At 53.2% G+C, this 16,448-nt stretch overlaps 1 protein-coding gene across 3 annotated transcripts in view; it reads left to right on the top strand.

The window, feature by feature from the left end:
* Positions 1-16,448, top strand: part of DCAF6 (DDB1 and CUL4 associated factor 6) — a 413,552-nt gene that overhangs the window by 212,278 nt on the left and 184,826 nt on the right. For all 3 annotated transcript variants that reach the window (XM_069944434.1, XM_069944435.1, XM_069944436.1), the window contains exon 11: positions 1,573-1,740. In XM_069944434.1, the coding sequence (XP_069800535.1) occupies positions 1,573-1,740 (168 nt within the window). The remainder of the gene's footprint in view (positions 1-1,572; positions 1,741-16,448) is intronic.

Raw genomic sequence — 16,448 nt, 5'->3', positions numbered from 1 at the left:
GTCACATGTATATATTTGATATAACATGATTGGATAAACAGTACGCAACAAACGGTTATATTATTGCATTGATATGTATATAGCAAGTTCATGCTTGTCTGCCTAGCAATTGGCAAGCTGTCAAGATTCTCCTTTAGTCATCCAGAAAGAGGAAGTTCTGGAGGTCCGGTCTTGCAGTTTTAGCATAAGCTGGCTGTCTGGAGCTGAAACATATCTGAATTAACTATTAAGACTCATAACAAATTGAAATGTTTCTCTATAATTATAATCTATAATCTATGATCAATAATAAATACCGACCCTGACAAAAGCGCGCATGTAAAAAACGCAGCGATGATAACGCGGCGATACGGTACGTGTGAAGGCACCCTGAATCTAAGTTACTCTTGAACCAAGGTACCACTGTTGAGGGACTACTGTATGTGTAATATGTGTAGTATGAGTGATGTGTAGTATGCGTGATGTGTAATAAGTGTGATGTGTGTGATCTGTGTAGGATGTGTGATACGTGTAATTTGTGTTGTATTGGACTATTGAACTCTTTATTCTTTACTGTAAGAGCAGTGAGACTATGGAGCGCTTTATATTGTTTACTGTAAGAGCAGTGAGACTGGAATTATTATATATTCTTTACTGTAAGAGCAATTACACTATAGAGCACTCTATATTCTTTACTATAAGAGCAGTGACACTATAGAGCACTCTATATTGTTTACTGTAAGAGCAGTGACACTATAGAGCACTCTATATTCTTTACTGTAAGAGCAGTGACACTATAGAGCACTCTATATTCTTTACTGTAAGAGCAGTGACACTATAGAGCACTATACTTTACTGTAAGAGCAGTGACACTATAGAGCACTCTATATTCTTTACTGTAAGAGCAGTGACACTATAGAGCACTCTATATTCTTTACTGTAAGAGCAGTGACACTATGGACCTCTATATTCTTTACTGTAAGAGCAGTGACACTATAGAGCACTCTATATTCTTTACTGTAAGAGCAGTGACACTATAGAGCACTCTATATTCTTTACTGTAAGAGCAGTGACACTATAGAGCACTCTATATTCTTTACTGTAAGAGCAGTGACACTATAGAGCACTCTATATTCTTTACTTTAAGAGCAGTGACACTATAGAGCACTCTATATTCTTTACTGTAAGAGCAGGGAGACCATGGGACTCTGTATTCCTTACTGTAAGAGCAGGGAGACTATTGAGCTCTCTGCCACATGATGCTGTCATGGGTGAGTCATTAAATAAGTACAGGGGAGGCCTGGATGCTTCTCTATAAGTATATCACAGGTTATGGGCACTAGGTTACATGTGATAGGACGCTGATCCCGGGATTATTCCGCCATAGTGAAGTCGGGAAGGAATATGTCTCCCTGTGATGCGGCAATTGTCATCGGCCTCATAGGGGTTTTGCCTCCTCTGGATCAGCACAGTAGGTTTCTGTAGGTTGGAGTTGATGGACTCTTTTATATGTAAGTACTGTATATTTAGGGCTTTTGGTTGAAGTGAATGATCTCCCCCTTATGGTAATCTGATACTTATATTCCTTTTCAGGGGATTTACAGTCAGACCCCCCAGTGTCACACTCCACAGATATCAGTACAGAGTCCCAGCCGTCCACAGGATCTGGTCAGGCTGCTGTGAATCCGCATCCCATTGATGGACGGTCACCGGCTGACAACATGGAGCAGGCTTCATCCGAAAAGTCTGGTGCTCCTTCTGGTGAGCAGATTCTTTACAGATTAATAAAATGTTCCAATTCATCGGTGTATATACATGAGGCTGTATGTGTGTATTATGTGTATATACATGTACTGTAGGTAGTGACTGAGACTGTGATTTATGTGTGTATATACATGTACTGTAGGTAGTGACTGAGGCTGTGTGTGTATTATGGATATACATGTACTGTAGGTAGTGACTGAGGCTGTATGTGTATATGTATGTACTGTAGGTAGTGACTGAGGCTATGATTTATGTGTATTATCTATATACATGTACTCTAGGTAGTGACTGAGGTTGTGGTTTATGTGTATTATGTATATGCATGTACTGTAGGTAGTGACTGAGGCTGTATATGTATGTCCTGTAGGTAGTGACTGAGGCTGTGATTTATGTGTATTATGTATATACATGTACTGTAGGTAGTGACTGAGGCTGTATATGTATGTACTGTAGGTAGTGACTGAGGCTGTATATATATATATGTACTGTAGGTAGTGACTGAGGCTGTGATTTATGTGTATTATGTATATACATGAACTGTAGGTAGTGACTGAGGCTGTGTGTGTATTATGTGTATATACATGTACTGTAGGTAGTGACTGAGGCTGTATGTGTATATACATGTACTGTAGGTAGTGACTGAGGCTGTATGTGTATAAACATGTACTGTAGGTAGTGACTGAGGCTGTGTGTATATACATGTACTGTAGGTAGTGACTGAGGCTGTGTGTATATACATGTACTGTAGGTAGTGACTGAGGCTGTGGTTTATGTGTATTATGTATATACATGTACTGTAGGTACTGACTGAGGCTGTATATGTATGTACTGTAGGTAGTGACTGAAGCTGTGTGTGTATTATGTATATACATGTACTGTAGGTAGTGACTGAGGCTGTGTGTATTATGTATATACATGTACTGTAGGTAGTGACTGAGGCTGTGTGTGTGTATTATGTATATACATGTACTGTAGGTAGTGACTGAGGCTGTGTGTGTATTATGTATATACATGTACTCTAGGTAGTGACTGAGGCTGTGTGTGTATTATGTATATACATGTACTGTAGGTAGTGACTGAGGCTGTATATGTATGTACTGTAGGTAGTGACAGGCTGTGATTTATGTGTATTATGTATAGGGCTGGGCGATTAATCGAATTCGATTAATCGTCCAGAACGTTGAAATCGATTTGATTTTTTGTGAAAATCGTAAATTCGATTTTCACAAAAAATCATTTCGGGCTGCTGTGCCGGAGAGGAGCTGAGAGGAAGGTGGGTTGCGGTGCGGGCCGGCGGGAGAGCCGTAGAGGGGCGGTGTGGGTGAGCGGGGAGAAGATGCTGGGTGGCCAGGCTGGAGAGGGGCGGTGCGGTGCGGGCCGGCGGGAGAGCCGTAGAGGGGCGGTGTGGGTGAGCGGGGAGAAGATGCTGGGTGGCCAGGCTGGAGAGGGGCGGTGCGGTGCGGGCCGGCGGGAGAGCCGTAGAGGGGCGGTGTGGGTGAGTGGGGAGAAGATGCTGGGTGGCCAGGCTTTAGAGGGGCGGTGCCGGCGGCCTCCAGCCACTGACAGCGCCGCCGCTGACCTGCCCCCACCCCCTCCACTGAGCGTCCCGCTCTCCTCCCGGCCAGACATGGAGGTCCCGGGTCTGTGGAGGAGGAGGCCGCAGGGCTTACAGTAGGTGGTGATCGCAGCGCTGCAGGTCCTGGAGCTATACAGCGGGATGGGGGGGGGGGCTCAGTGCAGATCCCCGTTCCCGCTGTATAGCTCCGTGACCCGCAGCGCCGCGATCACCACCTACTGTAAGCCCTGCGGCCTCCTCCTCCACAGACCCGGGACCTCCATATCTGGCCGGGAGGAGAGCATGTGTGCGGAGGTGAGAGGAGGAGGAGATGTATGTGCCCTCCTGCTCCAATCACCCCCAGCTGCACCAGTCACCCCTCAGTCCCCTCAGTGTCCCCCCAATCACCTCAGTGTCCCCCAGTCCCCAAATGCCCTCAGTGTCCCCCCCCCAGTCCCCAAATCCCCTCAGTGTCCCCCCCAGTCCCGTCAGTGTCCCCCCCAATCCCCTCAGTGTCCCCCCAGTTCCCCAATCCCCTCAGTGTCCCCCCAGTCCCCTTCAGTGTCCCCTCAGTGTCCCCCCCCATCCCCTCAGTGTCCCCCCAGTCCCCTTCAGTGTCCCCCCAGTCCCCTTCAGTGTCCCTTCAGTGTCCCCCCGTCCCCTCAGTGTCCCCCCAGTCCCCTTCAGTGTCCCCTCAGTGTCCCCCCCATCCCCTCAGTGTCCCCCCAGTCCCCTTCAGTGTCCCCCCCCATCCCCTCAGTGTCCCCCCAGTCCCCTTCAGTGTCCCCCAGTCCCCCCATCCCCCCCATCCCCTCAGTGTCCCCCCAGTCCCCCCATCCCCCCCATCCCCTCAGTGTCCCCCCAGTCCCCTTCAGTGCCCCCCATCCCCTCAGTGTCCCCCCAGTCCCCTTCAGTGTCCCCCCAGTCCCCCCATCCCCTCAGTGTCCCCCCCCATCCCCTCAGTGTCCCCCCAGTCCCCTTCAGTGTCCCCCCAGTCCCCCCATCCCCCCCATCCCCTCAGTGTCCCCCCAGTCCCCCCATCCCCCCCATCCCCTCAGTGTCCCCCCAGTCCCCTTCAGTGCCCCCGATCCCCTCAGTGTCCCCCCAGTCCCCTTCAGTGTCCCCCCAGTCCCCCCATCCCCTCAGTGTCCCCCCCCATCCCCTCAGTGTCCCCCCAGTCCCCTTCAGTGTCCCCCCAGTCCCCCCATCCCCTCAGTGTCCCCCCCCATCCCCTCAGTGTCCCCCCAGTCCCCTTCAGTGTCCCCCCAGTCCCCCCATCCCCTCAGTGTCCCCCCCATCCCCTCAGTGTCCGCCCCCCCATCCCCTCAGTGTCCCCCCAGTCCCCTTCAGTGTCCCCCCAGTCCCCCCATCCCCTCAGTGTCCCCCCGATCCCCTCAGTGTCCCCCCAGTCCCCTTCAGTGCCCCCCCATCCCCTCAGTGTCCCCCCAGTCCCCTTCAGTGTCCCCCCAGTCCCCCCATCCCCTCAGTGTCCCCCCGATCCCCTCAGTGTCCCCCCAGTCCCCTTCAGTGTCCCCCCAGTCCCCCCATCCCCTCAGTGTCCCCCCAGTCCCCTTCAGTGTCCCCTCAGTGTCCCCCCCGTCCCCTCAGTGTCCCCCCCGTCCCCTCAGTGTCCCCCCCAGTCCCCTTCAGTGTCCCCCCGTCCCCTCAGTGTCCCCCCCCAGTCGCCTTCAGTGTCACCCCAGTCCCCTTCAGTGTCCCCCACCAGTAGCCTTCAGTGTCCCCCAGTGTCACCCCATTCCCCCTCAGTCTCCCCAGTCACCCCTCATCTATACCTCCACTACTACACCCCTTATCCACTAGACCTCCATTACTACACCCTACGTAGATGGAGGCACAAACATGATTTCCTATACTATATGGGGGCTCTGTTACACTGGAAAGCAATATAGTTGTTGTCTGAAATATCATTAAAATAGTATCTGATGCTGCAGGGAGAAAATGTTCTGTTTATGTAGCAAAAAAAGAAAAAAATCGAGATTTAAATCGAGAATCGTCCAAATTTTTTAAAAAATCGAGATTTTTTTTTTTGCCCATATCGCCCAGCCCTAATTATGTATATACATGAACTGTAGGTAGTGACTGAGGCTGTGATTTATGTGTATTATGTATATACATGTACTGTATGTAGTGACTGAGGCTGTATATGTATGTACTGTAGGTAGTGACTGAGGCTGTGATTTATGTGTATTATGTATATACATGTACTGTAGGTAGTGACTGAGGCTGTGTGTGTATTATGTATATACATGTACTGTAGGTAGTGACTGAGGCTGTGTGTGTATTATGTATATGTATGTACTGTAGGTAGTGACTGAGGCTGGGATTTATGTGTATTATGTATATACATGAACTGTAGGTAGTGACTGAGGCTGTGATTTATGTGTATTATGTATATACATGTACTGTAGGTAGTGACTGAGGCTGTATATGTATGTACTGTAGGTAGTGACTGAGGCTGTGATTTATGTGTATTATGTATATACATGTACTGTAGGTAGTGACTGAGGCTGTGTGTGTATTATGTATATACATGTACTGTAGGTAGTGACTGAAGCTGTGTGTGTATTATGTATATACATGAACTGTAGGTAGTGACTGAGGTTGTGGTTTATGTGTATTATGTATATACATGTACTGTAGGTAGTGACTGAGGCTGTGTGTGTATTATGTATATACATGTACTGTAGGTAGTGACTGAGGCTGTGTGTGTGTATTATGTATATACATGTACTGTAGGTAGTGACTGAAGCTGTGTGTGTATTATGTATATACATGTACTGTAGGTAGTGACTGAGGCTGTGTGTGTGTATTATGTATATACATGTACTGTAGGTAGTGACTGAGGCTGTGGTTTATGTGTATTATGTATATACATGTACTGTAGGTAGTGACTGAGGCTGTGTGTATTATGTATATACATGTACTGTAGGTAGTGACTGAGGCTGTGTGTGTATTATGTATATACATGTACTGTAGGTAGTGACTGAGGCTGTATATGTATGTACTGTAGATAGTGACTGAGGCTGTGTGTGTATTATGTATATACATGTACTGTAGGTAGTGACTGGGGCTGTATGTGTATATACATGTACTGTAGCTAGTGACTGAGGCTGTGATTTATGTGTATTATGTATATACATGAACTGTAGGTAGTGACTGAGGCTGTGTGTGTATTATGTATATACATGTACTGTAGGTAGTGACTGAAGCTGTGTGTGTATTATGTATATACATGTACTGTAGGTAGTGACTGAGGCTGTGTGTGTATTATGTATATACATGTACTGTAGGTAGTGACTGAGGCTGTGGTTTATGTGTATTATGTATATACATGTACTGTAGGTAGTGACTGAGGCTGTGTGTGTATTATGTATATACATGTACTGTAGGTAGAGACTGAGGCTGTATATGTATGTACTGTAGGTAGTGACTGAGGCTGGGATTTATGTGTATTATGTATATACATGAACTGTAGGTAGTGACTGAGATTGTGGTTTATGTGTATTATGTATATACATGTACTGTAGGTAGTTACTGAGGCTGTGATTTATGTGTATTATGTATATACATGTACTGTAGGTAGTGACTGAGGCTGTATATGTATGTACTGTAGGTAGTGACTGAGGCTGTATATGTATGTACTGTAGGTAGTGACTGAGGCTGTGGTTTATGTGTATTATGTATATACATGTACTGTAGGTAGAGACTGAGGCTGTGGTTTATGTGTATTATGTATATACATGTACTGTAGGTAGTGACTGAGGCTGTGATTTATGTGTATTATGTATATACATGTACTGTAGGTAGTGACTGAGGCTGTGATTTATGTGTATTATGTATATACATGTACTGTAGGTAGTGACTGAGGCTGTGATTTATGTGTATTATGTATATACATGTACTGTAGGTAGTGACTGAGGCTGTGGTTTATGTGTATTATGTATATACATGTACTATAGGTAGTGACTGAGTCACTACCTACAGTACATACATATACAGCCTCAGTCACTACCTACAGTACATGTATATACATAATACACATAAATCACAGCCTCAGTCACTACCTACAGTACATGTATATACACATACAGCCTCAGTCACTACCTACAGTACATGTATATACATAATACACATAAATCACAGCCTCAGTCACTACCTACAGTACATGTATATACACACAGCCTCAGTCACTACCTACAGTACATGTATATACACATACAGCCTCAGTCACTACCTACAGTACATACATATACACATACAGCCTCAGTCACTACCTACAGTACATGTATATACATAATACACATAAATCACAGCCTCAGTCACTACCTACAGTACATGTATATAGATAATACACATAAACCACAGCCTCAGTCACTACCTACAGTACATGTATATAGATAATACACATAAACCACAGCCTCAGTCACTACCTACAGTACATGTATATACACATACAGCCTCAGTCACTACCTACAGTACATGTATATACATAATACACATAAACCACAGCCTCAGTCACTACCTACAGTACATACATATACAGCATCAGTCACTACCTACAGTACATACATATACAGCCTCAGTCACTACCTATAGTACATGTATATACATAATACACACACAGCCTCAGTCACTACCTACAGTACATGTATATACATAATACACACACAGCCTCTGTCACTACCTACAGTACATGTATATACATAACACACATAAACCACAGCCTCAGTTACTACCTACAGTACATACACATACAGCCTCAGTCACTACCTACAGTACATACAAATACAGCCTCAGTCACTACCTACAGTACATGTATATACATAATACACACAGCCTCAGTCACTACCTACAGTACATGTATATACACACATAAATCACAGTCTCAGTCACTACCTAGAGTACATGTATATACATAATACACATAAACCACAGCCTCAGTCACTACCTACAGTACATGTATATAGATAATACACATAAACCACAGCCTCAGTCACTACCTACAGTACATACATATACAGCCTCAGTCACTACCTATAATACATGTATATAAATAATACACACACAGCCTCAGTCACTACCTACAGTAAATATATATACATAATACACACACAGCCTCAGTCACTACCTACAGTACATGTATATACATAATACACATAAACCACAGCCTCAGTCACTACCTACAGTACATACACATACAGCCTCAGTCACTACCTACAGTGCATACATATACAGCCTCAGTCACTACCTACAGTACATGTATATACATAATACACACAGCCTCAGTCACTACCTACAGTACATGTATATACATAATACACACAGCCTCAGTCACTACCTACAGTACATGTATATAGATAATACACATAAACCACAGCCTCAGTCACTACCTACAGTACATACATATACAGCCTCAGTCACTACCTATAATACATGTATATAAATAATACACACACAGCCTCAGTCACTACCTACAGTAAATATATATACATAATACACACACAGCCTCAGTCACTACCTACAGTACATGTATATACATAATACACATAAACCACAGCCTCAGTCACTACCTACAGTACATACACATACAGCCTCAGTCACTACCTACAGTGCATACATATACAGCCTCAGTCACTACCTACAGTACATGTATATACATAATACACACAGCCTCAGTCACTACCTACAGTACATGTATATACATAGTACACACACAGCCTCAGTCACTACCTACAGTACATACATATACAGCCTGAGGCTGTATGTGTATATACATGTACTGTAGGTAGTGACTGAGGCTGTATGTGTATATACATGTACTGTAGGTAGTGCCTGAGGCTGTGATTTATGTGTATTATGTATATACATGTACTGTAGGCGTTTTATCATGCCTTTTTGCAGTGATTGAAAAAAATGAAACCTTCTAGTTCAGTAGGTGTTATTGTAGCACCCACAATATACCGTATACCGGCAGTATACCAATCATAGTGCACTTATATGTACTGTAGTGGTATATACACTGGTATATATGTATACCACTCCCCACACTAGATCAGTGTGCGTCACTCCTGCACACCAGGATCAGCGTCCACTTCTCATCAATGCGTCTGACCTGTTGGTGACGACTGTGAAACATGGAACTCGGCCTTTAGGTTGTGATGAGTGTGTGGGGTAATGGCGGCTGCTGGTGTATACTGGGCTCCTTGTTAGTTAGCAGTATTCCTATCTCAGCAGCTGCAGGTAATGTCACGGCTCCTGGTGGGCTCTGTATAGGGGCACGGCTCCTGGTGGGCTCTGTATAGGGACACGGCTCCTGGGGGGGGGGGGTCTGTATAGGGACACGGCTCCTGGGGGGGGGGGTCTGTATAGGGACACGGCTCCTGGTGGGAGGGTCTGTATAGGGGCACGGCTCCTGGGGGGGGGGGTCTGTATAGGGATACGGCTCCTGGTGGGGGGGTCTGTATAGGGACACGGCTCCTGGTGGGGGGGTCTGTATAGGGACACGGCTCCTGGTGGGGGGGTCTGTATAGGGGCACGGCTCCTGGTGGGGGGGTCTGTATAGGGACACGGCTCCTGGTGGGCTCTGTATAGGGACACGGCTCCTGGTGGGCTCTGTATAGGGACACGGCTGCTGGTGGGGGGTCTGTATAGGGACACGGCTCCTGGTGGGCTCTGTATAGGGGCACGGCTCCTGGTGGGCTCTGTATAGGGACACGGCTCCTGGTGGGCTCTGTATAGGGGCACGGCTCCTGGTGGGCTCTGTATAGGGACACGGCTCCTGGTGGGAGGGTCTGTATAGGGACATGGCTCCGGGTGGGGGGCTCTGTATAGGGGCACGGCTCCTGGTGGGGGGGTCTGTATAGGGACACGGCTCCTGGTGGGCTCTGTATAGGGACACGGCTCCTGGTGGGCTCTGTATAGGGGCACGGCTCCTGGTGGGCTCTGTATAGGGGCACGGCTCCTGGTGGGCTCTGTATAGGGGCACGGCTCCTGGTGGGCTCTGTATAGGGGCACGGCTCCTGGGGGGGTCTGTATAGGGGCACGGCTCCTGGTGGGCTCTGTATAGGGACACGGCTCCTGGTGGGCTCTGTATAGGGACACGGCTCCTGGTGGGCTCTGTATAGGGACACGGCTCCTGGTGGGGGGGGTCTGTATAGGGACATGGCTCCTGGTGGGGGGGTCTGTATAGGGACACGGCTCCTGGTGGGGGGGTCTGTATAGGGGCACGGCTCCTGGTGGGCTCTGTATAGGGACACGGCTCCTGGGGGGCTCTGTATAGGGGCACGGCTCCTGGTGGGCTCTGTATAGGGGCACGGCTCCTGGTGGGGGGGTCTGTATAGGGACACGGCTCCTGGTGGGCTCTTTATAGGGACACGGCTCCTGGTGGGGGGGCCTGTATAGGGACACGGCTCCTGGTGGGGGGGTCTGTATAGGGGCACGGCTCCTGGTGGGCTCTGTATAGGGACACGGCTCCTGGGGGGCTCTGTATAGGGACACGGCTCCTGGTGGGCTCTGTAAAGGGGCACGGCTCCTGGGGGGCTCTGTATAGGGGCACGGCTCCTGGTGGGGGGGTCTGTATAGGGACACGGCTCCTGGTGGGCTCTGTATAGGGACACGGCTCCTGGTGGGGGTGGTCTGTATAGGGGCACGGCTCCTGGTGGGGGTGGTCTGTATAGGGGCACGGCTCCTGGTGGGGGGGTCTGTATAGGGACACGGCTCCTGGGGGGGGCTCTGTATATAGGGACACGGCTCCTGGGGGGGGCTCTGTATAGGGACACGGCTCCTGGGGGGGGGCTCTGTATAGGGACACGGCTCCTGGGGGGGGGCTCTGTATAGGTACACGGCTCCTGGTGGGCTCTGTATAGGGACACGGCTCCTGGTGGGCTCTGTATAGGGACACGGCTCCTGGTGGGGGGGGTCTGTATAGGGACACGGCTCCTGGTGGGGGGGGTCTGTATAGGGGCACGGCTCCTGGTGGGGGGGTCTGTATAGGGACACGGCTCCTGGTGGGGGGGTCTGTATAGGGGCACGGCCCCTGGGGGGGGGGCTCTGTATAGGGACACGGCTCCTGGTGGGGGGGTCTGTATAGGGACATGGCTCCTGGTGGGCTCTTTATAGGGGCACGGCTCCTGGTGGGGGGGTCTGTATAGGGACACGGCTCCTGGTGGGGGGGTCTGTATAGGGGCACGGCTCCTGGGGGGGGGGTCTGTATAGGGACACGGCTCCTGGTGGGGGGGTCTGTATAGGGGCACGGCTCCTGGTGGGGGGGTCTGTATAGGGGCACGGCTCCTGGTGGGGGGGGTCTGTATAGGGGCACGGCTCCTGGTGGGGGGGTCTGTATAGGGACACGGCTCCTGGTGGGGGGTCTGTATAGGGCACGGCTCCTGGTGGGCTCTGTATAGGGGCACGGCTCCTGGTGGGCTCTGTATAGGGGCACGGCTCCTGGTGGGAGGGTCTGTATAGGGGCACGGCTCCTGGTGGGGGGGGTCTGTATAGGGGCACGGCTCCTGGTGGGCTCTGTATAGGGACACGGCTCCTGGTGGGGGGGGGGTCTGTATAGAGACACGGCTCCTGGGGGGCTCTGTATAGGGGCACGGCTCCTGGTGGGGGGGGCTCTGTATAGGTACACACGGCTCCTGGTGGGCTCTGTATAGGGGCACGGCTTCTGGTGGGGGGGTCTGTATAGGGACACGGCTCCTGGTGGGGGGGTCTGTATAGGGACACGGCTCCTGGTGGGGGGGTCTGTATAGGGGCACGGCTCCTGGTGGGCTCTGTATAGGGACACGGCTCCTGGTGGGCTCTGTATAGGGGCACGGCTCCTGGTGGGCTCTGTATAGGGGCACGGCTCCTGGTGGGCTCTGTATAGGGGCACGGCTCCTGGGGGGGGTCTGTATAGGGGCACGGCTCCTGGTGGGCTCTGTATAGGGACACGGCTCCTGGTGGGGGGTCTGTATAGGGGCACGGCTCCTGGTGGGCTCTGTATAGGGGCACGGCTCCTGGTGGGCTCTGTATAGGGGCACGGCTCCTGGTGGGCTCTGTATAGGGGCACGGCTCCTGGTGGGGGGGGGGTCTGTATAGGGACACGGCTCCTGGTGGGGGGGTCTGTATAGGGACACGGCTCCTGGTGGGGGGGTCTGTATAGGGGCACGGCTCCTGGTGGGGGGGTCTGTATAGGGGCACGGCTCCTGGTGGGGGGGTCTGTATGGGGACACGGCTCCTGGTGGGCTCTGTATAGGGACACGGCTCCTGGTGGGCTCTGTATAGGGGCACGGCTCCTGGTGGGGGGGGTCTGTATAGGGACACGGCTCCTGGTGGGGGGTCTGTATAGGGACACGGCTCCTGGTGGGCTCTGTATAGGGACATGGCTCCTGGTGGGGGGGTCTTTATAGGGACACGGCTCCTGGTGGGGGGGTCTTTATAGGGACACGGCTCCTGGTGGGCTCTGTATAGGGACACGGCTCCTGGTGGGCTCTGTATAGGGGCACGGCTCCTTGTGGGGGGTCTGTATAGGGGCACGGCTCCTTGTGGGGGGGTCTGTATAGGGGCACGGCTCCTGGTGGGGGGGTCTGTATAGGGACACGGCTCCTGGTGGGGGGGTTTGTATAGGGGTACGGCTCCTGGTGGGCTCTGTATAGGGACACGGCTCCTGGGGGGGGGTCTGTATAGGGACACGGCTCCTGGTGGGGGGGTCTGTATAGGGGCACGGCTCCTGGTGGGGGGGTCTGTATAGGGACACGGCTCCTGGTGGGGGTGGTCTGTATAGGGGCACGGCTCCTGGTGGGCTCTGTATAGGGACACGGCTCCTGGGGGGGGGGTCTGTATAGGGGCACGGCTCCTGATGGGAGGGTCTGTATAGGGGCACGGCTCCTGGTGGGAGGGTCTGTATAGGGACACGGCTCCTGGTGGGGGGGTCTGTATAGGGACACGGCTCCTGGTGGGGGGGTCTGTATAGGGGCACGGCTCCTGGTGGGGGGGGTCTGTATAGGGACACGGCTCCTGGTGGGGGTGGTCTGTATAGGGGCACGGCTCCTGGTGGGCTCTGTATAGGGACACGGCTCCTGGGGGGGGGGGGTCTGTATAGGGGCACGGCTCCTGATGGGAGGGTCTGTATAGGGGCACGGCTCCTGGTGGGAGGGTCTGTATAGGGACACGGCTCCTGGTGGGGGGGTCTCTATAGGGGCACGGCTCCTGGTGGGGGGGTCTGTATAGGGGCACGGCTCCTGGTGGGGGGGTCTGTATAGGGACACGGCTCCTGGTGGGAGGGTCTGTATAGGGACACGGCTCCTGGTGGGCTCTGTATAGGGACACTGCTCCTGGTGGGGTGGTCTGTATAGGGACACTGCTCCTGGTGGGGGGCTCTGTATAGGGACACGGCTCCTGGGGGGGGGGGTCTGTATAGGGACATGGCTCCTGGTGGGGGGGTCTGTATAGGGACACGGCTCCTGGTGGGGGGGGTCTGTATAGGGGCACGGCTCCTGGTGGGGGGGTCTGTATAGGGGCACGGCTCCTGGGGGGGGGCTCAGTATAGGGACACGGCTCCTGGTGGGGGGGTCTGTATAGGGACACGGCTCCTGGTGGGGGGGTCTGTATAGGGACACGGCTCCTGGTGGGGGGGTCTGTATAGGGACACGGCTCCTGGTGGGGGGGTCTGTATAGGGGCACGGCTCCTGGTGGGGGGGGTCTGTATAGGGGCACGGCTCCTGGTGGGCTCTGTATAGGGACACGGCTCCTGGTGGGGGGGGTCTGTATAGAGACACGGCTCCTGGGGGGCTCTGTATAGGGGCACGGCTCCTGGTGGGGGGGGCTCTGTATAGGTACACGGCTCCTGGTGGGCTCTGTATAGGGGCACGGCTTCTGGTGGGGGGGTCTGTATAGGGACACGGCTCCTGGTGGGGGGCTCTGTATAGGGGCACGGCTCCTGGTGGGCTCTGTATAGGGACACGGCTCCTGGTGGTGGGCTCTGTATAGGGACACGGCTCCTGGTGGGCTCTGTATAGGGACACGGCTCCTGGTGGGGGGCTCTGTATAGGGACACGGCTCCTGGGGGGGGGGGTCTGTATAGGGACACGGCTCCTGGTGGGGGGGTCTGTATAGGGACACGGCTCCTGGTGGGAGGGTCTGTATAGGGGCACGGCTCCGTGTGGGAGGGTCTGTATAGGGGCACGGCTCCTGGTGGGAGGGTCTGTATAGGGGCACGGCTCCTGGTGGGAGGGTCTGTATAGGGGCACGGCTCCTGGTGGGAGGGTCTGTATAGGGGCACGGCTCCTGGTGGGGGGGTCTGTATAGGGACACGGCTCCTGGTGGGGGGGTCTGTATAGGGACACGGCTTCTGCTGGGGGGGGTCTTTATAGGGGCACGGCTCCTGGTGGGGGGGTCTGTATAGGGGCACGGCTCCTGGTGGGCTCTGTATAGGGACACGGCTCCTGGTGGGAGGGTCTGTATAGGGGCACGGCTCCTGGTGGGAGGGTCTGTATAGGGGCACGGCTCCTGGTGGGGGGATCTGTATAGGGGCACGGCTCCTGGTGGGCTCTGTATAGGGACACGGCTCCTGGTGGGAGGGTCTGTATAGGGGCACGGCTCCTGGTGGGAGGGTCTGTATAGGGGCACGGCTCCTGGTGGGAGGGTCTGTATAGGGGCACGGCTCCTGGTGGGGGGGTCTGTATAGGGGCACGGCTCCTGGTGGGGGGGTCTGTATAGGGGCACGGCTCCTGGTGGGCTCTGTATAGGGGCACGGCTCCTGGTGGGCTCTGTATAGGGACACGGCTCCTGGTGGGCTCTGTATAGGGGCACGGCTCCTGGTGGGAGGGTCTGTATAGGGACATGGCTCCTGGTGGGCTCTGTATAGGGACACGGCTCCTGGTGGGGGGGTCTGTATAGGGACACGGCTTCTGGTGGGCTCTATATAGGGACACTGTTCCTGGGGGGGGGGTCTGTATAGGGGCACGGCTCCTGGGGGGGTCTGTATAGGGGCACGGCTCCTGGGGGGCTCTGTATAGGGGCACGGCTCCTGGTGGGCTCTGTATAGGGACACGGCTCCTGGTGGGCTCTGTATAGGGGCACGGCACCTGGTGGGGGGGTCTGTATAGGGACACGGCTCCTGGGGGGGGGTCTGTATAGGGGCACGGCTCCTGGTGGGGGGGGGCATCTGTATAGGGACACGGCTCCTGGTGGGGGGGTCTGTATAGGGACACGGCTCCTGGTGGGGGGGTCTGTATAGGGACACGGCTCCTGGTGGGCTCTGTATAGGGACACGGCTCCTGGTGGGCACTGTATAGGGGCACGGCTCCTGGTGGGGGGGTCTGTATAGGGACACGGCTCCTGGTGGGGGGGTCTGTATAGGGGCACGGCTCCTGGTGGGCTCTGTATAGGGGCACGGCTCCTGGTGGGCTCTGTATAGGGGCACGGCTCCTGGTGGGAGGGTCTGTATAGGGACACGGCTCCTGGGGGGCAGTCTGTATAGGGACACGGCTCCTGGTGGGCTCTGTATAGGGGCACGGCTCCTGGGGGGGGGGGTCTGTATAGGGACACGGCTCCTGGTGGGCTTTGTATAGGGACACGGCTCCTGGGGGGGGGGGTCTGTATAGGGGCACGGCTCCTGGTGGGCTCTGTATAGGGGCACGGCTCCTGGGGGGGGTCTGTATAGGGGCACAGGAAGTGGTATATTCTCTCCAGTGTGACACAGTGCTCTCTGCTGCCACCTCCTGTCAATGTCAAGAACTGTCCAGAGCAGCAGCAAATCCCCATGGAAAATCTCTCTTTCTCTGCACAGTTCCTGACGTGGACCGAGGTGGCAGCAGGTGTTGCAGTCAGAATTTGGCATGTAATGGGTGTAATTCTCGTACTGACAGACGACTTTCTAGGATCCTGGTGTCTCACCTTATTTTGACCTTGTTATGGGTTAGAATAGGGCCCAATAGAGACTGCTGTGGAAAGTCACTAAGGGGTTAAAAGGGAAGTCTCAGGAAAATAAAAAAGCAGTGCATGAGTGGGGTGGGGGAAGGAGCTGATGCCGCAACGTAATAAACAATGTATACTTACCAGTCCTCAGGTCCCGCTGGCAGCCACAGTCTGTCATTTTCATCTGAAATCCGGGTCTCTTCCAGCTGCAATGTCACAGTCTGAGTGATTG

This window comes from Dendropsophus ebraccatus, chromosome 11, assembly GCF_027789765.1.
Source record: "Dendropsophus ebraccatus isolate aDenEbr1 chromosome 11, aDenEbr1.pat, whole genome shotgun sequence".
NCBI lineage: Eukaryota > Metazoa > Chordata > Amphibia > Anura > Hylidae > Dendropsophus > Dendropsophus ebraccatus.
This window is presented reverse-complemented; position numbering and strand designations above follow the sequence as displayed.